This window comes from Podarcis bocagei (assembly GCF_964188305.1).
Source record: "Podarcis bocagei genome assembly, chromosome: 1".
Taxonomy (NCBI): Eukaryota; Metazoa; Chordata; class Lepidosauria; order Squamata; family Lacertidae; genus Podarcis; species Podarcis bocagei.
The window spans coordinates 73,707,707-73,735,393 of NC_138125.1; the positions used below are offsets into that span (position 1 = coordinate 73,707,707).

The following is a 27,687-nucleotide window of genomic DNA, read 5'->3' on the forward strand; positions in this document are numbered from 1 at the left end:
CCAGAAATAATACCTCGGGTTAAGAACTTTGCTTCAGGATGAGAACAGAAATTGCGCGGCAGCGGCGTGGCAGCAGTGGGAGGTCCCATTAGCTAAACTGGTGCTTCAGGTTAAGAACAGTTTCAGGTTAAGAACGGACCTCTGGAACGAATTAAGTTCTTAACCCGAGGTACCACTGTATATCATAGGCAGACTTTGAGAGGCCGCATGGCAGTGATAGGCAGTGATGCAAAACTGGGTAGAGCAGTGAATATGAATGTACAGTAAGTGACAGCCATGCAGAAGTCCTGGGTTTCTAGGCACTTGAACGCAGCACACACAGATGTTCCACCTTTCTTCGAAACCAGCAAGTTTGTGGACATGGTCCTTCCAGGCAAAAGGCAGGCGTTGCCTGGAAAGCGTTTTAAGGGCCACATAGAAAGTTCTGGAGGACCACATTTGGTCCCTTGGCCAGAGTTTCTCCCACTCCTAGATTAGCTCTGCCTTCCAAATTGGCTGGGCTCCAAAATAGCAGCAGCCGACCTATTCCAGAGCCTCATTTTCTTTCAGCTTACAGCTTCCTTCCTCGTCAGACTCATTCCTATTATTTATCATCTCACGGGACCAGTAACTTCTGCTTCCTTCCACAGGGTGTAGTGCTGTCCTTCAAAGGCTGTGTCTGCACCTATTTAGGTTGCTTTTGGGGATTTTTCTGTACGTCAGAATTCATTATTAACTGAGTGCAAAAAAAGGAGAGCACATTATCTGCATCTGGTGTAACTCAGTCCAGCTCTGTTGCAATATTTTGAGTTGCAGAGTTTTGATCCTTAAAGCTTTGTATATGCTTAAGTTATTGCAGATGCTATTGTTGTAAGGTGGATACTGTGGGGGTGTTTTCTTTATTGTATGACATTTTGATCACTTTTATTTACATCCAAGAGATTTAAAATTTCTCTAAACAAAGTTGGGAATAGTTATTTTCAGCGAAACTTCTCTCAGCTTTGCATTTAAGATTATTTGTTTGTGTGTGTGTGTGTGCGCACACACACACACACACACACACATTCCTTTTATCACAGAACTGGAAACATTTACCTCCTTTTCATTGTGAATGAATATTCTGCTTGCATTTGTTTGCTTAATGAGTTAAACGAATAGGTAAGAAATCTGCAATGGCTTTTTTGTACCCCGAATTAATAGGAGAAAATTGGGGTGTTTTAAATTAGAGTGCACCATTAATAAGGTATGCAGAGCAGATCAGTGACTATCTTCCAAGGAAAATGCTTTCCTCGGTTTTTTCCATAAAGTTAAATGCACAGCATATTCTCCTCACCCCCATTTCTTTTCAGAGAAATGAAACCAAGCTGTGAGTATAGCAATGATCAGATTTTGAGATGGGAGGGCTGTGTGTGGTATCCTTCATTTAATGAAGGAAGAGGGATCACAAACCATAGCTCATGGACACTCTCTTCTTCACAGAATATTCTTCCAGGAGAGTGAGGGGTAGCAAGAAAAACCTGCCCTTGCAGAAGTACTGCTACACCTATCTTTCTGAAATTTGGCAACCTTCATTCCTTCAGAAGGGTTGACTATGATTTTCTAATAAATAAAAAGTTAGAGACCTTTTATTTATTTTTAAAGCTTCCTTGCATGAAAACTCCTTACTGGATCTTCCCGAAATTTGCCATGCTTAATTCACTGTGGACCAGTTCCTTTGCCTGTAAATTTCACCCACTTATGCGAGAAGGAAAGAAATTTTAGCCATTTTTAGACACTACATTATATGTGGCAAAGCATAACATTGGACTGAACAGACTGACTATGGACCCAAATAATGAATCAAACCAGAATGACATGGAGTGGGTCTGAAACAGATGAGGCTGCCTCAAAATACTACAGGTACATGGTAAACCTGGTGGTCACTAAACAAGCCTAGTATATATGTGTGTCACTAGATGATGTGACAGTGTTGTTAGCTAAAACTATTTACCATGTGCAAGACAACTGTTGATTCCATCCTCCCTAATATCAAACATAACATTTACATAAATCTTATTTAGGAGACTGCCGTTTCACTGAGAATTTCATATACAAAAACACAGAGTTAAAGAAGGCTTGACCTACATATTGGATGTGTGTGCAAGTAGTTTGGTAGTGGTTTATATACTTCAGTACCATTCTTCACAAATATACTTTACTAGCCCTCATTTAAAAATAAATAAATTTTTTTTTTTGGGGGGGGGGAATCAGCACAAAAGAAGGATAAGAAGCATTTTTTTTGGTACTCTGTTATTGAATATATTAGCAGAAGGAAACCATGCTTATTTAGCAATAGTGATACCATGCACAGTATTCCATCTACTGTGTTTTGCAATATCGCGCAACGTGTTTTAGTACTTGAATTCATATAGTATATACTTTGCTGATCGATTTGCATACCGTATCGATCCCAAGGGTTTTCTAATGTGTTTCACTTGTGGCACTTCTGCATAATTGCCTGATTAACTGACTTATTTAACCTATTGACCTTTACTCTTAATTAGCAGCCCTATGTAAATGTTGAGTAGTAATCAAGTGGAACACGATTCTGTGTGCAATTTACATCTTGTGAAGTTTTTCTTATTTTTAAAAGATTTACTACCAGTAAAAATTCTAATTTCAGATCAGACTATGGTAAAATAAAAAATGAACACACTTACTTGGCTTCAGGTCACAGCACAGGTGAGTTTGAGTCACTCATGTTATTTCTATAAAGTTGAAACAAATTAAGAGTAATCACACACAGTGGATCAAATCACATCAGTAAGTGGGAAAATGTTTAATTTAGGCTTTTAAGCATGGGGGGGGAGACATGAATGAGAACAAGAGTCTCTTTTGAACTTAGAAATTATTAGTTCTAGCACACAAACTTTTAATTACAATAAAATCTTGCTAATTCCCACTAATTACTTGTAGAAAGAAAAGACAAAGCATCAGCACGCAAAGATGTTTATTTTATTCTGTAGAGAGCCAGTTAATTTTATTATTTACACTTCTTCATTATGCTTACAAAAGATATACCACAGTGTGTACTGAAACATCCATTATAAGAGACCCCCCCCCTCTCTTGCTTTCTTTCTCTCTCTCTCTCTCTCTCTCTCTCTCTCTGTGTGTGTGTGAGAGAGAGAGAGAGAGAGAGAGAGAGAGAGAGAGAGAGTGAGAGTGTATATTCAGCACTTCCAAGGCCCACTGGGATCAGACTTGAGGTCCTTCCCATTCTACCATGTAAGGAGCTCTGTATGTAAAAGAGTGACTGATAGGATGCTAGGTAAACAGAATTTAGGCCTCCTTAGCTATATCCTTGCTGCATTTGCCAATGCCATTTGATAGAGAAGGTTTGGGCTGCGTTCCTAGGCATCAAAGAAAAGCACAGGAAGCTGACATACTGGTTGATCTAGCTCAGTGTTGCCTACCCTGACTGGCAGCCATTTTTCAGGGTTTGAGATGGGGCATTCCTAGCACTACCTGGAGATGTGAAGGATTGAACCTGAGACCCTCTGCACAGGGAAGAGAAAAGTAGATAATTGCGACAATATAACATCAGATTGATTCTACTAGATCTGTGGTAGCCAACATGATGCCTTCCACATGTTGCGGCCTACAAACTTGAGCAAAAGATTACTGTCTTGCGGGGTGTTGGAATAGATGACCCTGTGGTCCCTTCGAGCTGCACAGTTCTATGATCCCTTATCATTGACTGGGCCTGATGGGAGTTGTAGTCCATAGAACATGAAGGATACCCTATTGCCTACTGCTGAACTAGATCATGTAGAGGGAAACAGGAGAGCTAAACTTATAATTACTGGTTTTGGTGCTGGCTACTCAGCCATAGTTGCATAAAGTTCGGCTCTAACTCACTCAGCTTGCTGACTTGTATGTTGTGATCATAGTCCTACTTCATTGGATACCAAATATGCTAGAGATACCGTAGTTTGCTGAGTATTAAATTTGGCTTCTTCTGGCTTGAACCCTTCACTCTCAAATATCCTGGCCTAGTACCATAGTTCCACCCATCTTCCCTGTTCCTGTCCAATGATTTGCTTTCATAATAAGTGAGAATGCATCCAAGTCACACTAGAAGCTCACCTATAAAATATTTAGCTTGCTCAACAATGAATGCACCTTGATTAGTAGAGTGTGATACATTTTAGCTACTTAACTTTGCAGCTTGATTACTGAAGTGCACAATTTAATCAGCACATTTAATCAAATGACAATATATACCACCTAATCCCTCCCTCACTACAGACCAGAAGCCAAAACTATTAACTTCACATGCACCTGCATGAAGCAAATATGCAATGCATGAACTTCCACCAACACATGCAACTGGACTGCGAAGAAATGCCAATCAAAATGTGCAACTATTACAGTCAAATCCCCACGTTGTTCCCTAAACTGTACTATTTCAAGCAATAACATTTGTGATGTTTCTGTGGTAAGAGTAGAGAGCATGACACCAACCTAACTATGGCTCCAATACAAAGGTATTGCATGTATGTTAGGGAGAACCACATATGCAGTCTGAAATTTATTTTCCATTGTTGCCACAGCAGTTCCCATTATATTGAAAAAGCGGCATACCTCTTCAGCAGTGTTTACAATGTGCAAAGCACAGTATTTTGCAGTCTTTACTGCCACTGAAAGAATACTGCTGCATATATCTGATTTATATTTTAAGTTCGTTTGTCTAATGTTCTACTTACCACTGCTTCTTAGGGATGATACAAATTCTTCATAGAATAGCCAGGTGGCACTGGGATTAAGGGAAGGGTTATAAAATCATAAGCAATCTTCCCAGGCAAGGTCCAGCTCTGGCGACTCTCGTGATAGAGAGGCTGAGAGGAGCATGTTGTAGAATGTTATTTGAAAAAGCCCACCCTTTATTTTTCAAAAGACTGTTGTGTGTTCCCATTTCCTTGAGCTGCGAGAAGCACTTGCCTGGATTTGGTTTCCTTTAGGAGGAGAGAGCCCTGGAAACTTATGGTGCTCTGTAATATTTTATTTATTTATGAATATGCAAGTAGAACATATGTGAAGCCAAATAACTTAAGGCAAGGTTGGGAACCTGTGGCCCCCGCATTTGTTACATTCCAAATCCCATCATCCCAGCCAGCATGTCCAATGGTTAGGGATAATGGAAGTTGCAGTCCAACAACATCTGGAGAGCCACAGGTTCACCCCACTTGGCTTAAGCACTCATAAAAGTAGAAGATCTGGTGCCCCTCAGTGTCAAGAGAGTCAGCCCAGCACCCTCAGGTGCTTTCAGCTTACTCTCTGCCTTTCTTCTTTGGTCTCTGTGCACCCACAGTTTCTTCTGTAGTTCCCTCACATAGACATCTCAGTAGGACCCACCCTCATCTTCTCTCGATTCTGGTTTCTCCACTCAGAACATTCTGACACCTAACTGTTAAGGAACTATCCACTAGCCTTTAAAATTATTTTTCCTGACAAGGATACAGCAAAGCAAGCATTTGTAATAGGATATTTTTCTATCCCAGCTATTATCAAAGTGCTTAGCAGCAGAGACCACCGTTTTATAAGACAATTGCTACAGGTGCAACTATACTGTGTGTTGAAATATCAGTTTTGTTTTCCTTCCATAGCTGGAACCCATATACAAAAGGTCAGTGTTTTAAAACGGAACGAGGGGAAACAGTTCGTTCTGGGCACAAAGGTCACATAAATTACCATATCTGGAGTGCTTTTAACCTTGACTGTTCACTATAATCCAATGCTTTTAAAATATACAATGTAGTTAACCTATTTCCTTCCAAGAAAGCTGGCGAAAATGTTTCTGTGTATCTGAAAATACCATAATCATTGGACAATCAGAGGAGACTGATTGTATTCTGAGCACAATGCAAGCTAGCAAATCCTTCCTGACAATAGCAGCTCCCTTCACTGAAAGGAGCAGATAAATATCGATGGCAGAAGAAAAACCACATCACCCTGTCTGATTCATTAGATTCTTGGCACTCCAATTAAGTTCTGACAAGCCAGTGTTCCAGGCCCAGTAAAATATTGTTGTTCCACCAGGCTCACTCCAATGTTTAGTCATAAGAGTCATACAATAATAACAGAACAGTGGCCTATCTTGACCAACGGCACATTAGTTATTATCTGCAGCGCAAACACCTACTACTTTGTACTAACATTTTGGCAGTAAATCTAAACATAGCACTTAAAGCTACATCATAATTTTGAGATCTAACGGAATCATTTTCCTTCCAGCTGGCACCAGTAAAAAGTATCTTATAACTAAAAAAAAGTAAATTGAACTTTTTATGAGGACTTCTCTCTCTCTCATTCTCTCTTGTTCGTTCTTTAACAGCAGGCAGAAGTATGAGTTCAGGAACATGCCACACGTTTTACCAAGCTCTGCTGTCTAGTGGTGCTGAACTGAGCAAATTACAGGCCAGTGTCTCGTGTGTGTGTGTTAGAGACAGAGAAATTTCTTGTCTGTCACTAGGAAACTTCAATTGGTAGGAACTGACAGACACTCTATTATGTTCAGCATGATTCAAAGTGTGGTTTTGGTGTAAACTTTCTGGGATGGTAACTTACTCTCCATGCTGGCAGTGGGACAGGGAGAAGAGTGAAGGAAAGAGCAATACTTCCCTTACCCCCCCCCCCAGCCTGCACAGCACACACATGGTTTTTCAGTTGATGTTTCAAATGAGAATCCAAACCTCTCCTTCAAAATGATCATTGTTCTTAAACCTTTCAACAAAATTAAGCAAAAGACTAGGATCCTCAAGACCTCGGTGCTAGTACAACTTAGGCTGTGTCTTTGAAGTGCTGCACTTTGGTGTTTTCTAAAAGCACTTTTGCAGACATTGCTTTGCAAGTGTCCATACCTGCACACTATGCAGACCGCATGAGTAGTTGTGAAATTGTTGCTATCTGTACGCATGGAGGGTCTGTCTTCTGCGACTAGTTTCTTCATGACTAGACATAAGTTTATTTGCTCCCACCGCACTTACTTAAAAATAAAAAAATCCTGCTTCTTCACTGATGTACTGGAAGTCCATTAGTACAGACAGTGCAAGCATAGTTATATTGCAATCAGTGTATGCCCAGAGGCTTCCTTCCCTTGACCCATGGGGGCAACTACATGATAAATTTTCTCCTTTGAGGGGGGTGACAAGGCAACCTGGGTTGCAGTAACAGAGAAGTAACCCTCTTCCTGTCATTTCTATAGATCAGATTGTGGAAAACCAAAATTGTGTCACTCATACCACAATGTGTAATCCCTTTTGAAATAATACAGGTCAGAATTTACTACAAAATGTTCTACAAGTTAAGTTCATACACTAACCAGAGCTTAGGATGTCTGAAAAGAGGTCTTAGGAAAATCTTGCAATGACTGCAAAAGTAATTATGGATTCAGGCTCATCTAGAGAGAAGGTCCCTAGTGAGACAAAAGTTTTCTGGTTAAAAAAACCCAGAAGCATCCCCCACCCCACCCCACCCCACCCCGGTATACTCTGATGCTCAGTTTGAAACACGAGATGTGCAAACTGCATAGCACCTGGCAGAGAAGCACCTTGCAAGTTTGGGAGTCTGAAACATTCCAGAAATTTAAACATGAATAGAGACCCAGGAACCTTAAACATGATTTTTCCACAATTTTGGTAGAAAAGATTGTGTTCAGAAATAAATGAAAACATAATGTAGGTAAATGTAGTATAGTACTTGGTTAAAATAGCACTCTTATATACCAGGGGTGAGGAACCTCTAACCTATGGCTTGAAATGGTCCACAGCTGGAGAAATCTGCTCCTGTGTGGCTCTTTCTTGCCTATCTACTGTTCCACAAGGAGCAGCTAAGAAGGAAAGCCTGTCTTCTGCATCAGTTATTGAACTAGTGTGGTCTACTTCTGTACAGCACACCATAGCTTACCTCTTCTCAGGAGTGAGCCAGCAGTAAATCACACCAAGCGAGTTGGAGTTAACTCTTTATTAGCAAAAACAGGACCTGCACAGGAGTGTCAGCAAAGCAACTCTATTCTGCCAGAGTCAAAGTCTTCCTTGTTTCACTCTTTGTTTGCCCACAAAGAAGACTAGCTCCTACACCTCCTGCAAGGCATTAGTTTTTACAAGACATCTTCTCATACAAATGCAAGATATCTTGGGACCAGTTGGTGGATGAGACATGCCTGACAGAACCAGTGTCAGTGGCCAGTGGTAGGTTTTGAAATTATTATTATTTATTAAATTTGTATACTGCCCTATACCAGCAGGTCTCAGGATGGTTTATAGTATAAAATCACAATATAAAATCACAAAATACATAATCAAAACAACAACCCAATAATACACCCCCCAGTACTCAACCAAATGCCTGGTTAAAGAGGAATGTTTTTGCCTGGCGCCTAAAGTCGTATAATGAAGGCGCCAGGTGAACCTCCCTGGGGAGAGCATTCCACAAATGAGGAGCCACGGCAGAAAAGGCCCGTTCTCATGTTGCCATGCTCCAGACCTCTTGTGGAGAAGGCACATGATGAAGGGCTTCAGAAGATCACCTCAGTGTCCTGGTAGGTTCATATGGCAACAGGTGATCCTTGTTCCTGTTGCTTTATGCCTCTCATTGTCAATGGAGACAGTGGGGGAAGGCATGGAGGAGAGCCCAGTGGCAGGACTCTCTGGGACCTTCTTTTCCACGTCAGAGGCTTCCTACAGCACCTCCCCTGCCTTGACTCTTCATCTTGGTTCTCCTCTACGACCCCCCCACCTCTTCCCTTACAGATTGCACTGAGCCTCGCTGTACATCTTCCGTTTTCCACCCTACCCACCACTCAAACTCCTGCCCGTCCATCACACTGGCTTAGAGAAGAATGGTCACAAACAGCTTCCATACTGAAAAAAGCAGGTTCAAAGCAAAAAAACCCGTCTCCTCCAAAATGGAAGGCAAACTGGACTCCAAAGGCCTCAGAACAAGCTAAAGTCTATTCTAAAAAAAAACACCTGGAGTTAAGGAAGTGAATTCTAACACTGAGCACAATCTTTCGTTTGTTCTCTGCAGAAGCTCTTGAAATAACATGGAATTGTTGGATTGGCTAGGGGCCCACCCTGGGGGTATGGCTGAAATAGGACCTTCATTCAGACCACATCTGCTGCAAAACTAAGGCCTCATCATTAAGGTCAAGGCTGTTGTCTGCACCTGTGGATCCAGGAAGATGATTCTTTCACTGTCCCAGTATGGTCTTGAATGCCCTCTTGGAGAACAGACTCATATTTACATCTTGACCTGAGGGTTCTTGACTCAATCCATTCTCTGTATCGCCAGTAAACCCACTTTTGGTAATCCTGAGACATCTATGGCAGGGAAACACAAGCTGAGCAGATGGAGAAGCAAGTACTGCTTTAGGTCATACTGAATGCTGTGTGGAATCACTCCAAATTTTCAACATGCCAATTTCCTCATATGAATTAGCACTTAGGGTTGTACATTTCTGTAAAATCTGTAGTGCTTAGTCAGGGATCCTTTTTCCCCCACTCACCAACTGGGCAATACATCACGACACCAAAGACCTGCATATTTGATGTATGCTTTCAATACTTGGATCTTTGAAACAAACAGGCTTTGATTATTTTGATATATTTTACCAGAACTCCTGGAATATAGTGTTAAATTGTCTAATTGTTCAAGGGAAGCAGCAAAGAACCAATGGCATAGCTGGCCTGCTGCCCAGATATTCTTCCTTTTCACACATTATGTAATTAACTCACCCTTCCTATCCACCTGTTTAATCATTACATCATGTTTCATAAATTATAGCATTGCTAGAAATACTGCCCTCCCACCCAAACATATATGCCGATTAGTCAACACTTTGATGTAACGCCAAAGATTCATATTTTAGAGGCAAGCAAGTGCAGACCTGCACAAACTGGAGTCACTGGAAACTTTGCTCAAGGACTTGTGCATTCCGAAACTCTACAGCTTTGCAAACATTTGCAGAATATAGCAGCTGTCTGAGTTTGGCAGCCTTCTTAGGATGACTTCAGAAAAATGTATGTGACTGAAAAGCTTCAGGCTTTAAGATTCATCAGTGACAACTGCCAGGAGATTAGGGAAAGTTTGGCCCTTTACTAGGAGTCATTCCTAAAAACTGGGGGAGGGGGGAAGCCAGGAGTGTAAGCCGATGAGCCAGTCTGTTGAACCAGCAGATCCAGCTTGCAAAGGACAAAGCTTGGCACCAAAGCTTGCTTGGCCCCAGGATGAGGTGTGTTGTCAGTGAGCCCTTTTTAATTCAAAATACAGAAGCAGCAGGATCAGAAATACCATGGCTCCACATGTTCTTTTCTCTAAAGTTAAAATGGCCATCCCCCTCCCTCTCCTCATGAAGACACGATATATACAAATTGGGATTAGGATTGCTGTTATTCAGGTTTCTGCAACAAGCAGTGCACAATTTAAGATTAAAACCAAGGGCATCCAGCTGTAAGGAGTGGTTTCCTCTGCCTCCTTGAAAGCCATTCTATCCTGATGCCTTGCTCTCAATCAGTGCACCCATTGATCCATGCCTAGTATAATCTGCATTGCCAAATAAGGGGGCATTTGTGGGGTCCACACCACCTATACTGGGCAGCAACTTGTTGAGTAAAGTTTGAAGTGCTCAAGGACAGTTTTCTACCCAAATCCCCTCAAGTTTGCTGGCAACGTGTAGGGGGTTGGGAAATTGACCCAATGCACAAACTTCTGAAGAGGCCAGAACGATAATGGCACTGTCTTATATAGACCAGCGCCTTTGATTAGTTGCATGATTCAGAGATGGATGAGATTTCTGAGTGTTCTGCGTCATGTGACATTCACTCCAGCCTTAAAATGGACAGGAGCAAATCAACCCATCTCTAGTGCCAAAGGAAAGGCATTCTCCAGATGTGCCTTACCTAGGCTTCTTTCACACTCATCTTGGGTTTTGCAAGCAAGCTTAAACACCATTCTAGAGGCTTTTACACTCTGTCTTGTCCAAGTGAATAAAAATGTACTTAAGCAGTTCTTAATACAACTGACTATAAAAATTTCCTGACAGCAATTATGTTTTATATTGTCAGTCATCTCCGAGGTATTATATATTGTTGTGAGTTCTGGGTGCCCGGTTTCCTTAAATTCCTGGATTTAGAAAGTGTCAGAATTTAATCAACGCTTGGAGAGTTAGCTTCCTGTGTTCAGGAGATCGCCTGAGAGATGGGCCATTAACAGAATAAGAGAGGGAGGTGAGCCATCAGCAAGGCAAAGAGTGTGTGCCATCCAGCAAATAGGTGGAAATCTGCCCTGAGCTCTGAGTTAGTTAGCAGAGACAGAGCAGCATTGAGTTTAGTGCTGCAGTTGGAGATGATGTAGACTGGAGGAAAAACAGTTGTACTCCATAAAGCACAGCAAGCTGAACAGAGGATCAGAGAACCATGGCAGGTTTCTGTTTGGATCCAAAGCTGCAGCCATGGGAGAGAGTGTTAATGTTATGAATATATGTGTAAATGAACCATAGTAGTGACAGTGGAACATTAGACAAAGGAACTTAAAATGACTTGGGACACCTTAAGGATTGCCTGCTCCTGTATATGTATATGTAGAATGTAGATACCATTGCTGAAGTGAACATCCACTTAGAGGCAGGACCTTTTCAGAAGTAGCACCAATTAGTAATTAGCTAATTACTGAGGACCCTCTATTTTTCAAAAAGCAAGCCATGGACCCCCTACTTTTGAAAATTTTGATAACTCTATGGTAGTTACCTGTGCAAAGCAATTTTTTGAAGAAAATGTGGGGTGGCCCCTAATAAGCAAAAGATTTAGATATACGGGCAGGGGGACCATAAAATTTGTGATATTACAACAAATTGCCAATCCCCAGACAGTAGGAAAAACTTGTCTCTCCATTGCTCCACTACAGCTGATTTTTTAAAAAGCAATTGTGTCCCTAACTTCCAAGTGCTCTATATGCAGAAGGCTTTTTATCTGAGAAAGTATTCAGACATGCTGTTCCTTACTTGTAATCTGAGATGGTACATCTTAGCAAAACTTTGCGGCATATGGTTCTGCTGACTGAGGGATCTTGCAACTTCACAACATAAGTAAAGGCTTGGTCAGGGCTTGATAAAAGTATTGGTGAAGACTGAGTAGAAAACAGCTGGAATTTTGTAATGTTGGTAGTAGTAGTAGTAGTAGTAGTAGTAGTAGTAGTAGTAGTAGTATTTAATTATTTAGTCCTCCTGTGCCCAAGTTTCATCTCTGGCTTAAAGAGATTAAGTAGTTAAATATAATACTTATTTGGGTGAATGTTTTATTCTTGCTGATTACCCAATAGGAACGACCAGCTTTTGACTTACCCGTATTTTTCGCTCTATAACACGCACCCGACCATAACATGCACGTAGTTTTTAGAGGAGGAAAATCCGTAGGCATGCCACCCGTAAGCATTCGCTCCATAACATGCACAGACATTTCCCCTTACTTTTTAGGAGGAAAAAAGTGAGTGTTATGGTGCAAAAAATACGGTAATTAGGATTCTAACGCACATCTGTTTTCTCCCACCCCAAAATGTAGCGACATGGCTTCCCACAGAAAAGCCTTTTGCACTACAGTGGTACCTCAGGTTAAGAACTTAATTCGTTCCGGAGGTCCGTTCTTAATCTGAAACTGTTCTTAACCTGAGGTACCACTTTAGCTAATGGGGCCTCCCGCTGCTGCTGCTGCTGCGCCACTGCTAAATTTCTGTTCTCATCTTGAAGCAAAGTTCTTAACCCAAGTAGTACTATTTCTAGGTTAGCGGAGTCTGTAACCTGAAGCATCTGTAACCCGAGGTACCACTGTAAATAGGCCTGGGTGATGGATTGATACATCGCCCTGGACCAGTATGAGGGGCAGACCACAATGGCGGCTTTACTCAGCAGTGAAACCGCCACCGCACTTGACACCCTCCAGCTGGCTCTGGAGGCAGAGGGACTCGGGAGCAGCAGTGGTTTCACCAGCGATATACTGCTGAGTGAAGCCACCATCTCACTCTGCCCTCTTACTGGCAGAGGGATAAAAAAGCTGCATCGGTGAGGCGCTGATACAGCTTGTTCCTTGCTCTGCTTCTTTAAACTGCTTGGCTGAGGAGCGCACAAGCCAGTGGTGGGGTGGGGGCTCCGTGAAACTGCTCTGCTGAGGGGTGTGTGATTGCCACTCCCCTCAATCGAGCAGTTAAGAGAGTCCTCAACCTGCTGCTGGCTAGTGAGAGCCAGTGGTGAGGTGAGGGCTCCATTAAAGTACTCCCACTCCCCTGCCTCTGATGCTTCTCTGGCTTGCATGCAAGCCGGAGAAGCAGTGGGGCTTCCTCAGCTGGGGGGCAGGATGCCTTCTGAGGTGTTGGAGTTATTCAGCTGGGGGGTGGCGACAGAAGGCCTCTTCCACCCCCCAGCTGAGCAGATCAGCGAAGCCCTGATGCTCCTTGGCTCGCATGTGAGCCTGAGAGGCATTGGGGCTCACTCACCGTGTAGGGCTGGGCCATATACCGGTATTTAGCTGCTGATATATCATGATGTTGAAAACAAGGTACCGCCCAGCACTAGCACTAAATTAAATCATCAGAGGGTGAGCTGTTGTGCTAATCATAGTGGCAATTTGCTTAGCTATTTTCCCCATTGGACTTTCAAGATGAGACATGAATCCCAAACTCATTAGGCAAGATTCACTGAAAACCTTACCTACAAGCAGTGGGAAATTCCTCTAAACTTGATAGTCCCTGAAATCAATTAGAAGATCTTTTCAGTTAAAAAGTAGAGAGCAAGGGAAAGAGATCCCTTACATTTTTTAAAATGATAAGCATGTGAACCTGCCCCATGGAACAAGCCATTTGCTCTCTTGCTCTCTCTCCCCGCCCCCCCCCCTCTTTTATAAAGCATTTGATGAAAGTGATTTAGTATTCCTGTGTTTGCTTGGTTTCCAAGTATGGTGCTGCTTTGCCTATTTTTGGTTTGCTTTGCCTTGCTACTGCATGCAGTTTTTCTTTTGAGAATGGAGTAGTTATTATTTTTCTGATGCCTTCATGGTTTTGAGCTTTTTAGTTTGGATGTTAGCAGTTGCTTAAAATATGGTTGATCAAATGGTTGCAAGCTGCTTTGGGGGCATCTTTGATGATGAAAAACTGGTATAAATAATTTAAATAAATAAAGGATAGCAATTAACCATGTAATAACGGTGTTTTGACCTTGGGCTTTTTATTTAAGTAGGTGTGTCAGTTCTGCTATATCATTTTAGACAATCATCATGATTGTCCCTCCTACACTTGGTCCTAAAAAAAATAACTGGAGGAAGTGGGCTAAAATCTGCTGTCAGAATTGTCTACTATTATTATGGGACACCTGAATGTACTTCATTGTTTTCCCATGAGGACACAAAGAACTGCTAATAAAAATATTATATAGGGGTTATACTGTTTGGGCCAAAGGCAATATGGTGTTACTGTGCTCATATTTTCTGGTTCAGTTAGTTTGTCTAGTGAGGCTGTAAGAGAAATGAAAATGAAGGGGGTAACAAAGAGATAACTTTTATTCTGTTCCATTCCTACTTGGTAATTTTGAAATACCCATCTCATATAGGGTTACTTTACAAGCCTTTCCTGCTTACACATCACACACTACGACTTGAGCTTAGCGAGCCAAAGTTCAAAAACCAAACTGCTGATGTGACATGAGAAAGCAATAAGTAGACTGACAATGAGCACGGAGGGAGGTGAGCCTGCTCAGAAGGAATTGGTCACTTGATCTGCAGGGCCTTTTCTCGCGAGCAGCTCCTTGGGATCTGAAGCGGACTGTTACGTATAGAAAGAACAGAATAGGCTGCACAGAAAAAGCCACACACATATCATAAAACAAAATTTATCTTTAATCTGTAAGTGTCAACAGCAGTACAAAAGATGGAGTGATGGTGAATAGATTAAGGGTAGAGAGGACAGTCTTGAGGTAAATGAGCATAAATAGGCAGTCTTATAGACACTCCCCTGAGGGGTCAGAACCCCTTATCATGGCATATGGTATCACCCAATGATGACATGTTTAACATATCAGGAAAGCACCTTGTGCAAAAAAAAAAAAGAAAGGAAGGAAGGAAGGAAAAAGGAAAAAAATCCCCTCAAATATGGTAAGGTGCCAACATACACCAGAATATACGATATAAAGACAGTCTTTTTTCAGTTTTGTCTTTTCCATTAATTTCTGAGGAGAGGAGAAGACTCTTAAAAGTACCACTGAAAAATTATTTAATATTTAATTTACCTCACGTCAATACTGCACAACAAAATCCAAGAAATCGGTTTATGCTATGAAGCAAAGCTAAGAATGATTCGTTCCCCCCCGCTTAAATTAAGAGCACAGATACTTTAAAAAAATCAACATCCTTAGCAAACTTTTTTCTTTTCTTTTTAAACTGCTTCAAGAGGAGAGTGTGAGAGAGATGTAATGGCAACCTTTTAAGTTCATTTAAAAACTTTACACTGGACTGTACAAGATTTATTTTGATAAACTATTTACATTTTCAGACTTTTAAAACATATTCAAAGCAGCAATAGACACTAGGGTTTGTTTGTTTTTTCTCTACATGCCCAAATAATTACCAGCCCTGGGCCCAGATAGGTACCTGCACTGTATATAGAATTTCTACACGGAAAATTTGCCAGTAAAAAAAAAAAAAATGCTTGTGGGTGTAGAATCAGCAGCCCTAGCATCATAAGAGCCACACCCACAGTGTTGCTATAGGAACCAAAGCATAGTACCTTGACAAAGGGAGTCTCAGTTGTCCCCCAACAACTCTACACAAAAACTTTACACTTTGAAACAGCAGCTAGCATGTCAGTCCAGCATGTCAGTGAATTGTGCTGATTAAATTAACATAGAATACAATCTCACAATATACATCACAAACAAATTACAATGTCAGGAAAGAAAAGAGTTACAGTAAGATAAGTTATGTAGTAACAGCTTATAAGCTTGTCTTAACGTAATAAAACATTTGTACATGGCAAATACAATAATGAAGGAACAGAAATACTAAAACATTCGGAAATTTGCTACAGGCTGATGAAGGGTACAAGGGAGGCGGGGGCAGGAAAAACAACCCTGTGCTTTTGAGAAAGCAAAACACAAATGACAAAGGAAGACAATACGGAGAATGCACACGAGCAGGTCTGCAATGTGCAGCATAGAAACAGTTAAATATTTGCACATTCCCCAAACTTTTTTGAGAGCACCAAGGACCTCACTTGTGGTTTTTGAAGAAAGCAGAAGTTATAAAGCAAACTGTGTCACTAAGCTGCTTTATAACTTTCATATTGCCATAAATACCAATTGGAAACGTTTTCCTTTCACACATATGCCCCGGACCCACCCTCCTCTTTGAAAACAATGAGTGAACTATCTCAGAGTATCATTTTGTCAGCTCTTAAAACTTAAATCTTGGACAAGTTATTCAGAGGGAAGGTATGTAGTCTAATAGCATAAATCTGGACATAAAGAAAAAAGATACCAACCCACTTAGGTAAATATTTTTTGTTTTGCATTCTAACATGGAACTGTGGCATTACAGTATATCAAACATGTTGTCCAAGAACTGCAAAGAAGAATGGTTGATAATAAAAGGAAATTGGGGGGGGGCAGTGGGGGAGGAGGCGGAAAGTAAGAGTTTGAGAAAAAGAGTAAGTGCCTTTTGTAAAAGAAAATCAAATGAGGTCACATGTTAGTCTTTAAACAGGACATGCTTAAGTGCCAACTTCAGTCTTTAAACACACATGCAAACGTCTAGGATCTGAGACTATTTTTTTAAAATTGAAAATATGAAATACTCTATTATTACATTCTACCAGCTGCATTCTAGAGCAGTTGTTGGTACTGAAGATCCAGTTCATATAGACACATATAATTCTGCTCAGCTTTAAACATATACCTAACTCTTTTGGACTTCGGTAGAATGGCTCGGTTGCTTTACGCTAAACTGGTGCCTGAGGCTAAGATCTTCATACCACCTTCTCTAAAGTAGCACCATGGGCTTCCATTGGGACTACTCCAGAATGTGTGGCTTGAAGATTCCAGCATTAAGTGCTTTCCTGAATTGGAGCGTTGGAGCGTTTTCTTACTGGGAAGTTATTTTCAGTGAAGTAGAAAAAAATGTCAGGTTTTAATAAGACGAAGAGCAACATTAGGTACAGTAGGATATCATGCTTTAACTTTGTATTAGGGGATGCTTGCATTTACACAATCATTGTTTCATTTACACAGTCGTTTAAACAATCACTGTTCTCAAGTTACTGCTTTACATAACATGCACCCACCTATCGAGTTGTTCCCCTGTTGTAATAGCATCCCCCTCTTTACGCTGCCTCTTGCACACTGATTCTGGATCAGTTGGCAATCCCACAGCTTCCCCCAAACTACATATCTGGGTACCCTCATACATTTACGTGGGAGAGGGTTCAGCTCAGTGACAAAGCACATGTATTGCATGTATAAGGTCCCAGGTTCAAACCCTAGCATCTCCAGTTAAAAAGTGTCAGTTAGCAGGAAAGGCAGAAGACTGCCTGTTCCCCTAGAGAGCTGCTGTCCACAGCATTAGGATAGATGTTTAAGGCTACAACTTATTTTCTTAGAAATGGGCCCTTTGATCAGAGCTATTTTCCTCTCTATAAACATAAACCCTGTGGCATTGTGTTTTATTAAGACTTTAGTTTGTATTGGTTAAATATCAAGTCAATTTAACTATTTACTTTTTCAAACATGCCGATATTATTCCACACCAAACACAGATCCGAAGCGGTTTAGTGTTAACTGGCATCGCTTACAAAGGCCTTCCAGAGCATCATTTGTTCATGTCTGTATTTATTTACTTAGTTTGTCATTCACATTGACACATTTTTTGCTATTCACATTGGTTGCTTTCAGACAAAATCTAAGAACTTCCATCAGATTCACTTGGAATCAAGCTGCAAATTATGAAGCAAATTGAGCCCAAACTAAACTAGAAATCTGGCACTTAAGTAAACCAGTTCTTAAGCCAGTTGCTTTTTACAGTAACTCTAATTACATGGGAGGAGGGAATGAAATATATCTGGGTGGTATATTTTGAGGAGATAAGCCATCCAGTGATGAATTATACTATTTCATTTACTTCTGAGGAATTTTATAGAACTGCATTGGCAAAAGTGTCAGAGAATTAGCTGTTGCTTCAGCCTGCAACAACAGTGTCACATCATGGCTCCAATCAAGAGAAAGTTATGTTTCATTTATTAAATTCAGTGGGACTTGTCAGTTATAACTAACTTGCCCCATTTATTTAAATGGGAATGTAAATGTCATTTACATCCTTTCACTTGGCTGAAGTAATAGGCTGTAGTGCTGCCCAAGAGGAATAGACATTCCACATCCTATGTACTAATTTGCTGATGCAGCAATCCTGAAGAGCAGACTATTAGGCTGTATCTCTCTGACTAGTATTTTATTAGTCCCAATAACTATGATGCTACTACCAGAGAGTGAAGACAATGAGGATTGTTATTCCATAGCAGGGGTGGGCAACCTCTGACCCTCTGGAGACTGCAATCCAACTCCCATCAGGGCTGGGGCTCATGGGAGTTGTAGTCTGGCAAAATTTTGAGGGACCACAGGGGTTCCTCACCCCTGTTCTATAAGCAGGTGAAATAGTTTGAAAGGTTAAGTGTTTATGAAATACAGGATTCCAATTTGAAGGAGGGCACAAGTGAGGCGACTTGCCATCCTTGCTACAGGTCCACAACACTGCTCTCGCACTGCAGGTGTAAATTCAGCATCTACATGAGGTACAGTGATTTGTCAGCATTTAATATGGACCAATGTACACTGATACAGAACAAAGTAAATACATAACTTATACTTCACTAGGTATCCATGAACAAAAAATAAAATTCTATTTCCTATGTTATATTTACACTTTAAGAAAAAACGAAGATGAGATGGTGACTAATCAAAAACTTTGTTTTGAGCTCCAATTAAGAATGGGGATAAATGTTTGTTTCCATATGATTGTCCTTCCTTGATTTTCTACTGACACTTTAGAGCCAATTTTGGCTAATAAATATAATACACTGTTTCTGCACTATTCAGAGTCAAATACATATTTTTTTTACCCAAACTGACCAACAAAGTAGCTTTCTACCCTCTGATTCATGAAGAGCCATTCATTGTCAAGAATGCACCTTTAAGTTTTGGAGCATCAACACAGATGCAGGGCTGGAGCTAAAACAAAGTATTCATACATATAAGAATTTTGCATAAATAAATGAAATAACAAAGACATAAAAATGACTCAAATCCGGCAACTGTGAGGCAGGCCCACACGAGTCGAAACAGATGACTTTTGTTCATGTCGTTTTTGTACAACAGTTTCACATTAGTTAGAAGTGATAAAAAATACCATTTATATCCAGTGCTTATAACACTTACGAAATAACATCTGTGAGTGTGTGTTTTTGTACTATGAGCAAAATCAAGTTTCAGTCCTAAAGAACAGTCCTTTGTTCTCCGCCAGCCTGCAGAATATTATTTTGGCATGGTAATAAAATTTATAAAAAGAAATTAACCCACTAAACTAAATGTTTGCCTTTGTGCAAAAATAATTACAGAAAATACAATGTTAGCAATACAGCATTCTACCTATGCAACAAAAAAACCATGAAGAAATTCAGAGAAAAGAAATGAATTGTAGGGTGGAGAGAGATTTATAACAGGAGAAACCTGTAGAAAATTAATAAATAGTCATTCTTTAGGGAAAATGAGTACCTCCGCTCCAAACTACATGTATTAGAACACTTCAAATTTCCAAACAATTTTAATAAGAAATGATTTTCTTTTAGTACCTTAATTAGGTAAAGAGGACGCTCACCAGCTAATGACACAGCAAGTGCTTTTAACATCTCGGCTAGAACAGTTTTATTGCTTCAGCTGTAGACATGGGAACACTTTTCAAATAAATAGTAAAGAAAGATAAGTTTATTTTGGATTTAAAAATGGCTGCCAAAGCTTGATGAGAGTATTATATGTCAGAATAGTATTTGATCTTGTAAACATAGCAGTCCCTATTTGCTTGTCTGGGTTAAATTGTCTATTTTAATACTGCAAAAGCTGACTACCTCCAGCAGTTGCTTCTGAAAGCTGTCAAGGCATTAGTTTTCTTTACTAGCCGTGCAAGGTTGTATGATAGCATGCCAACACTCTGCACTGATATTGGTTATGTTTGTATGTCATGGTAAGCCATAAACCATGGTTTACTGTACACAAATGAACCATGCTGGGCTTCCTCCTGTCTAGTGCTGCATGGGGAAAACTGACTATCTCTGCCTTAGAATAACATCCAAGCTCAAAATAAAATAAAATAAACCATGATAGGAAAGCCAACAACAAACTGGCTTCACTTCTTGGTTTGTTCCAAGCACAACAAAACAAAATCTGTAATTCAGCCGCACAAGCAAAGGAACATTGATGATTAAATTTATATACTGCTTAATGCCAAAAAAGGCTTCTGTTTCGGGCCAGAGATTATGGTTTGTTTTCCCTCAGTGCTAGCAGGGGGGAGCAAAGTACAAATGATTTGCTCACGCATTGTAAGCCATGGCCATTATGTTGGTTCTATTAATGAAAAGCCTTTGAAGTCAAGGAAGTGAAAAATATATATAATGATCACAATATAATGAAAAATCTAATTGTATGTAAGCTAGATGCTAGACATTGCTGGCTATGGAAAGGGAAAGAACCCCATCTGCCCTAGTCATAGAGTTGGAAGGGATCCTGAGGGTCATTCAGTCCAACCCCCTGCTCCATAAGCAAGGTTGTAGTTTGGGTTGCAATCCATGTTTTCAGAACAATAGGTTCATGCCCACACATTTATTACATGCAGGTTTGGCTATCAAAGAAGGTGCAGAAATGTTTTTAGAAATCCTGGCACTCTTTCCCCTGAGCAAAGCTAGTAAGAGATGAGGCTACTCTTCCAGCCTTAAACATGGTATCTTTACACAAAGTGGAACTCTCAACACAACCCTGCTTCACAGAATTAATATGCAGCATGGAATAGGCTGCTTAAATTGCATTTGCATGGTAGTGCTCCAGCTGGATTAGCAAATGATATCTGTGTGTCCAACACCACAGACCATTCATGTTGAGTTTTTGCTGGCATAGAGAAAATTGCACACAACTAGTTCAGTTCCTGGAGCGGTCACCACACAGATGTAATGGAAGCGTGGCTTCCACATCATATTTTGTCCCTATAAAATTGCCATATTTCTGGAGTATATTAAAGATATAATGAAGTAAACAAAATTTTCAGAAAGAGCCTGATTCAATATTAGTGGCCTGATTCTAAACATACATATTTATGAGATGGTGTAGTTTTCAGTAGAAAGTACTGATGAGGAGAATAAGTAGCTGAAACAGTAGACTCTGGCCTTGACCATGGGGCATAAAATTGATCAAATTCAAAATCTGGGGGCAAACTGACTTCCATTAAGACCTAGATTATTAACTTGGGAATGTTTTGTTCCCACCTCCCCTTGCTTCTTTATATATTTAACAAAATTATATATCAGAAATGAAATAAATAATTATAATTTCTACAGCATCTTTGACCTGAAGGCTTGAGAGAACTTCGCAAATATTGATCTGATATTGATACTATGCTTGGGAAATAGCTATTTTTTTGTCTTGTTTGTCAGGCAAGACTTGGAGCCCTCTAAATAGTTTTCTGCATGTTAGGTATGTATTTGTGCAACAATATGAAATCTACAAATGTATAGTAAAACCATGTCAGTGAATGACAAAATAATAGGATGAGCTTGGAACTCTTTTTAGTTTTGTGAAACTAGCATTTGACACAGTTTATATGAGATAGTAAGATTTGTGTGGCTTTTCCTGTATAAAAATCATAGATGGGTATAGTAAATGGATCCTTTAGGTTGGCTATTGATATGGCAACATGTAGTACAGTATTCGAAACTATGACAGCTTTTAATTCAGAAAGTCATGAGAAAGACTAGGTGAGATGTTGTATACTATGCAAAGTAAAGAGAACCTGAAAGGGATAATTTAGAACTGCTGTAGGGGAGCTTCAGGGCTTATGCAGACCCAGTTGGATTTTTGTTACTTTCTCCCCTTTGAACCACCATGATAACAATGTCACATCACAAATTGATTCTAAAACAACTTCTCTCAGTTTCAAATTTGGTTCATACGAAGAGGTGGTGAATTTTGGTTCAGAAAACACAAGCCCTGATGCTTTATGGAACTAACTGGGTGCTTCTTTGGCTCCTGGCCTAAAAGTATAAAACAGACACATAGCACATGCATACTACGCAAATACTGAAAGCATCTGCATCCCTTTGTATCATAGTGTTTTCCCAAATGTTTTTGACACATATAAACATGATCTCCCATTTAAGCATATAGTTACCTTTCAGTATTAAGTTTCCTGCTATTTTAAGAAAACCACAGGTTTTTAGGGGGAAAGGGGCATTTTATAAAGAAGTCAACAACAAACTGAAAATAATGCAAACGCAACAGTACTTTAAAATTTCTTCTTCTTTTTTTCAGTATGTGGACCCCTGACATTCTGGAATGAATACATTGTTAAGATAAAATGTAGTTAAGACTGAATGTAAGGGTTAAAAGCAAAGGGGCAGTGAAAGGATTTGGAGTTGGCCGTACATTCTTAAGACAGGCCTGTCTGTAGCTGGTGATCGCTCTTTTGTGCTTACGTAATATTTTATACTGATGGTACATCAAGAGGCAGAAGCAATTGGGCAAGTGCACTGTGGAAATCATGTTCACTATTTTAAGAATATCCTGTCTCCAGATTCCTGAGTACTTTACCATTTTCTGGAAAAATGAGGCTTTTTAAAAAAGTTATATAGATATTTTAAGATGCCAAAGGATTGTCTAAGACTTTACAGTGTCTCCCTTAAGACTTTTTTAAATGTTAAGATTAAAAAGTTATGAAAGTTTGGCACATCAGAAGGTCAGCTATACATGTGGAGAAAAAAAATGGAATTTAGAGACCTTGTTTAAAAAAGATGAGCAAAGACACACTGATGCACATGAGGACTTGTTCTGTTTCATGATAGGAAATTTGCACTTTTTTTGTTTCGTTTTTGTTTTCTAAAATAATTCAGAATAAAAACACATTCACAACCTGTAGGCTGGCACAGCATACCTGAGTGAGAATGTAAAACCCCCATTTAAAACAGTAACTTAAAACCTTTTTCTCAGCATCCAGGAGGAGAAAAAAAAAATAGACATAAAAGGAAAGACTTGTAAGACAGCTATTGATTTGTATAAGTTTTCAAGTCCCAATGTCTGATACTTAATGTCTTCACCTAAATTTTAAAAAAAGTTCATGAAAATTAGGGAACAATCTGTGTCACACATTAAGAAACATTTAAGACCATTCTGCAGATGTAACTGTAGGAGCCACACATGCATGCAGGCTCATTTAAGAACTTTTTGTTCAAAAAAAAAAAAAGTCAGAGTACTTTAATTCAGCAGACATCCTCAGTTGGCAGTGACAGCCTCATGGGCTTCATTTTCACTGCTATAGTCTGATTTGGGGTCATCCTCAAAGTCCTCATACATTTCCATCTCGTCTTCCCCATTAATCATTTCGTTTCCAGCAAGGCTCCCGCTGTCCGTCTTCATGCTGTAAGTGCTCTGAATGACAGGGATGCTGGGCTCAGGGCTAGCCGAGGTGCTGGAGCAATCAGATGTCATCTGAGGCGATGGTGTAGTAGTTGCCATAGTAATAGCACCAGGATAGACCACACCCGTCCCTGTGGTGATTGGAATCTGAGGCTGTTGCCTGCAGGAAAAGACAAACATGGGAAAGATTTCCTTGAGTTTGTATAAGAAGTGAGTGTCTGTCATTTTGACAGAAGGTGCAGCAGTCACCTTTCAGACTGCTGGTTCAGGCTAAAGGCCCATCTAATCCTGCATGCTGTTCTCACAGTGGTACAACTAGATGCCTACACCAAGTCTTTAAGCAGGACCTGAGCGCAACAACACTCTCCCAACTTGTGCTTCCCAGCAACTGATAGCCAGATGCATAATGCCTTTGCAGTGGAGTTAATATAACCACTAATACCTAATATGCTCCTTGAATTTGTCTAATCTTTTAAAGTCCCCCAAGTTGGTGGCCGGCATTACATCTTGTGGGAAGTGATTTTGGTAGTGTCTTCCATGCTTCTGACTCTTGTGTCCCAACCCTAAAACACTGAATCATACTGATTTCATTGAGGACATGCTTCCTTGCACATTACAGTGATGCCTCGCAAGATGAAATTAATTCGTTCCGCAAGTTTTTTCTTCTTGCGAGTTTTTCTTCTTGCGAAGCACGGTTTCCCATAGGAATGCATTGAAAATCAATGTGTTCCTATGGAGACCGTCCGGGGACAGAGGGGAAGCACCGCACGCCTTCCCCTCTGTCCCCTCTTTTGAAGCAAGGGGCGGAGGGGAGAAGATCGCTTCTCCCCGTTGCCACCCCTTGGTTCAAACGGGTCCGGGGAGAGAAGGGAAGGCGCACGCGCCTTCCCCTCTGTCCCCAGAGATTGCGGGGCTGGCAACGGGGAGAAGGGATCTTCTCCCCGCCGCCCCTTGCTTCAAAAGAGGTCCGGGGACAGTGGGGAAGACGCGCTGCGCTTCCCCACTATCCCCGGAGCTTGCGGGGCAAGCTTCGTTTTGCGAAGCAAGCCCATAGGGAAATGCGTCTTGCGAAGCGGCTAAGAAAACGAAAAACTCCTTCGTCTAGCGAGTTTTTCGTCTTCCGAGGTGTTCGTCTTGCGGGGTACCACTGTATAATTAACAATAAACAAAAAGCTGGATAATAATTAAGTATATATTTTATTGATTAGAAGTTATTTATAATAAATTTCCTCTCCAAATGGAAACCTTCAAAGCACTGAATAAAAACTGACGATTATTTCTATACTGCTTCCCAAAGCAATAAAGTCAAGCCTTTCTACATGCCTGACAATATGTTAAAAACTTACAAAATGTATAAAAGTAACTATCATTAAAACAAGACAATTGAAACAGCCAATATTACAGTGGAGAGACATGATTAATACACCCTCATCACAATCAAAATGAGTTTGTGAATAAATTCTAGTTCTATAGTTTCACACAGGAGCCTTTTCGTTGAGGTATGGTAACTGGCATTAGTTAGCAGTAGAGTGCTGAGAGACAGAAATGTTCTCTTGGTGGTTTGTGAATGCTGCTGTTTTCAATATTGGATTTATATCTATTTATTCTCTTGCAAGAAATGAACCACTTATCCTGTGCAAACAGGAGAAGGGCATTGCTGGCATATAACACACTGGAATACGTGCAGGGTAGTTTCCTAGTACAGTACAGTACAGTACAGTACAGGGGGGAAATTGCCTACACAGTATTTCAGGTTTGTCTAAGCACCATATAAGTGATCCATGGGGTGTGTGGGGGGGTGATATTCATAGCTGTCTTTTTTTTTTTAACAAAACCACTTAAATGTTTAATTTGGAAATAGTAATTGGGATTAGGGAACAGCACACAATTACTGAGTCTTAATTCAGCTGCATTTGAGAAAATCTCTCACATGCTACATCCCTTGAAACATAGAAGCCAAATAGAATAACATTAACATCAGATCTCATAAAAGTGCTTACTGCATATATTTCTGACACAGTGGTGTGGTTTTATTGCCTAATTCAAAATAGTAGTTCAAAAGCATTTAGAACACGTGTGCATTTTTTGTGAGCATTAATATTGGGAAGGCTTTTAAGATACAAATAATACAGTTTTCCCCAGTATCTTAAAAAATACAAAATGAAAAATCTCAAGAGCCCCTCACACAGGGAGCAGGGCTCTACCTGCCCCGCCCACCAATGTGAATGAGCTTTAGGGTGGGCACCTCCGGGAGGAAAGTCTACTGAATCCAGCAAAGTCCTTGTGCGCACATAATGACTTTGTAAAGAAAACTCTCTCCTTCCTCCCATCACCCTGTGTGCCTCCTGAACACGCACCCCTGAGTCTGTTTTGGAGGAGAACCCCCAAAGTAGATTTGGGAGAGAGGGGAAGTTCTGTTGCAGAATTGAAAACTTTCCCATTTATGCAATGACATTGTTGGGCACAACTCCCAGGCTATGTCTGAGCTGCTCAGCCCATCTCTACTCATGAAGCACCAGCTAGAAAGCATGCCTTTCCTGGACTGGGCCAGGGCAAATCACAATGAATTTGATTCATCGGGTCTAGAAGTTCCAGGTCAAATGCCATAGTTGGGTGGTGGCTGATTAAGAGAGCAGGAAGTTGCCACTGGAACATGCTTTTCAAACACTGGTATATGATGCGAAAAGATGTGCAGAATGGTGATTCATAAATCTGGATGTTCACTTATCCAGCTCTTACTCAACTTCCTTGCCTCTCCCACATCATTTCCTATCAGATCCGTTTACCTTTCAGTTCTTGTGTACTAGCTCCTTTAACTGCAGAAAGCCTCACCTTCTTATACCAGATCATCACACATGCACACATATACATTTCCATGTGCAAGCACTGCTGCCCTTGTCCTGCACTAGTCAGAACCATTCTTATTCCCTTCTTCACCCTCAATAAGCTTTACTCTTTCACTGGATAATCTGGCTACAGTAGCAATGCCCTTAAGTAAAAGAGGGTGTGTGGCTGATGGGTTGAATATCTGAAACTCAATTCCCAAATAGTTTCTTGGCTGCCTAAAGTCAGCCAACTATGTTTCAGGATAAGGTACATAGGCCTATTGCCTCATCATATTTCAAGATATCTAACCCTCATCATATTTATGGATATCAAAAACTGATTTGGGCAGAAACCCGCACTGCTGCAGGCTATACCACAAAATAATTGACTGCAACGTGTGTCTTGCATGCCAAGCCAGAAACAAGGCACAGAACCAAGCAGTCAAGGTCAATTATCTGGTTGCGAAACCCACAAGAAAAGAATAGTATTATGATTAGAGGACTGAACAGAACATTGTGAATTTAGAAGGGCTGGCAAGAGAAGCTGCTTTCTTAAATTGCCAGAAACCCCCGTGTGTGGCACCAAGCATCCAGCAATTTTGTTTGTGTGTTTATAAGGCACTGGCAGAGATAAACCTATTGAGTGACAATTGTTCTAGTGAATGTCTGGCCTGAGACTGAAGATATATCACAGCACTGCATGCTGCTTAAAAGTCCAAGATGACACATAAGAGATTCATTGAATGCATATATTGAATGCATATATATGGTTTCATTCCTGGGACTCAGATGTTAGATCCGCCCACCCTGCAGCCCGAGAAATTCAAAGACAGTGCTGAATACAGCAGAGTCAAAAACATGGTGCTACAAACTGAAAAATACATGAGGAGTATGTCATACTTGCCCCCAGCTGCATACCCAGAGACTCAAAGCTTAAGCAGATTGCAGCCCTTTTTCACTCCATATGCAAACAGTGGACATCCTAGATTTGCATGGGGCTATGGGAGAAAAGGCTGCAATGTGGAAAAGTTGGGGTGGGGGATAATTGTATATTCTTTACTCATTTTAATGGTGTATTACAACTATTAAATGAATTTCCAGTGTCATGTTGGTGCTTCTGTTCAGTAATTGACTACTCATATGGCCGCTACT

General features: G+C 40.5%; 2 protein-coding genes across 31 annotated transcripts in view; one reads left to right on the plus strand and one right to left on the minus strand.

Annotated features, from left to right (window-relative positions):
• LOC308592869 (uncharacterized protein) overlaps nucleotides 1-27,687 on the plus strand; it is a 125,040-nt gene that overhangs the window by 24,775 nt on the left and 72,578 nt on the right. For 6 of the 17 annotated variants that reach the window (XR_014010636.1, XR_014010637.1, XR_014010638.1 and 3 more), the window contains exon 3: nucleotides 2,642-2,700. The exons of 10 other annotated variants lie outside the window; for them this stretch is intronic. Coding sequence is in view for 1 of the 7 variants with exons in the window: in XM_081204857.1 (XP_081060983.1) it covers nucleotides 1,814-1,878; nucleotides 2,642-2,700 (124 nt within the window). In the remaining 6 variants the exon portion in view is untranslated. Of the gene's footprint in view, nucleotides 1-1,750; nucleotides 1,879-2,641; nucleotides 2,701-27,687 lie in introns of all 17 variants that reach the window. One more of the 17 variants, XM_081204857.1, reaches the window with a different exon arrangement.
• SOX6 (SRY-box transcription factor 6) overlaps nucleotides 23,108-27,687 on the minus strand; it is a 449,606-nt gene continuing 445,026 nt past the window's right edge. For all 14 annotated transcript variants that reach the window (XM_081204706.1, XM_081204709.1, XM_081204708.1 and 11 more), the window contains one exon: nucleotides 23,108-23,870. In XM_081204706.1, the coding sequence (XP_081060832.1) occupies nucleotides 23,567-23,870 (304 nt within the window). In that variant the 3' untranslated portion in view covers nucleotides 23,108-23,566. The remainder of the gene's footprint in view (nucleotides 23,871-27,687) is intronic.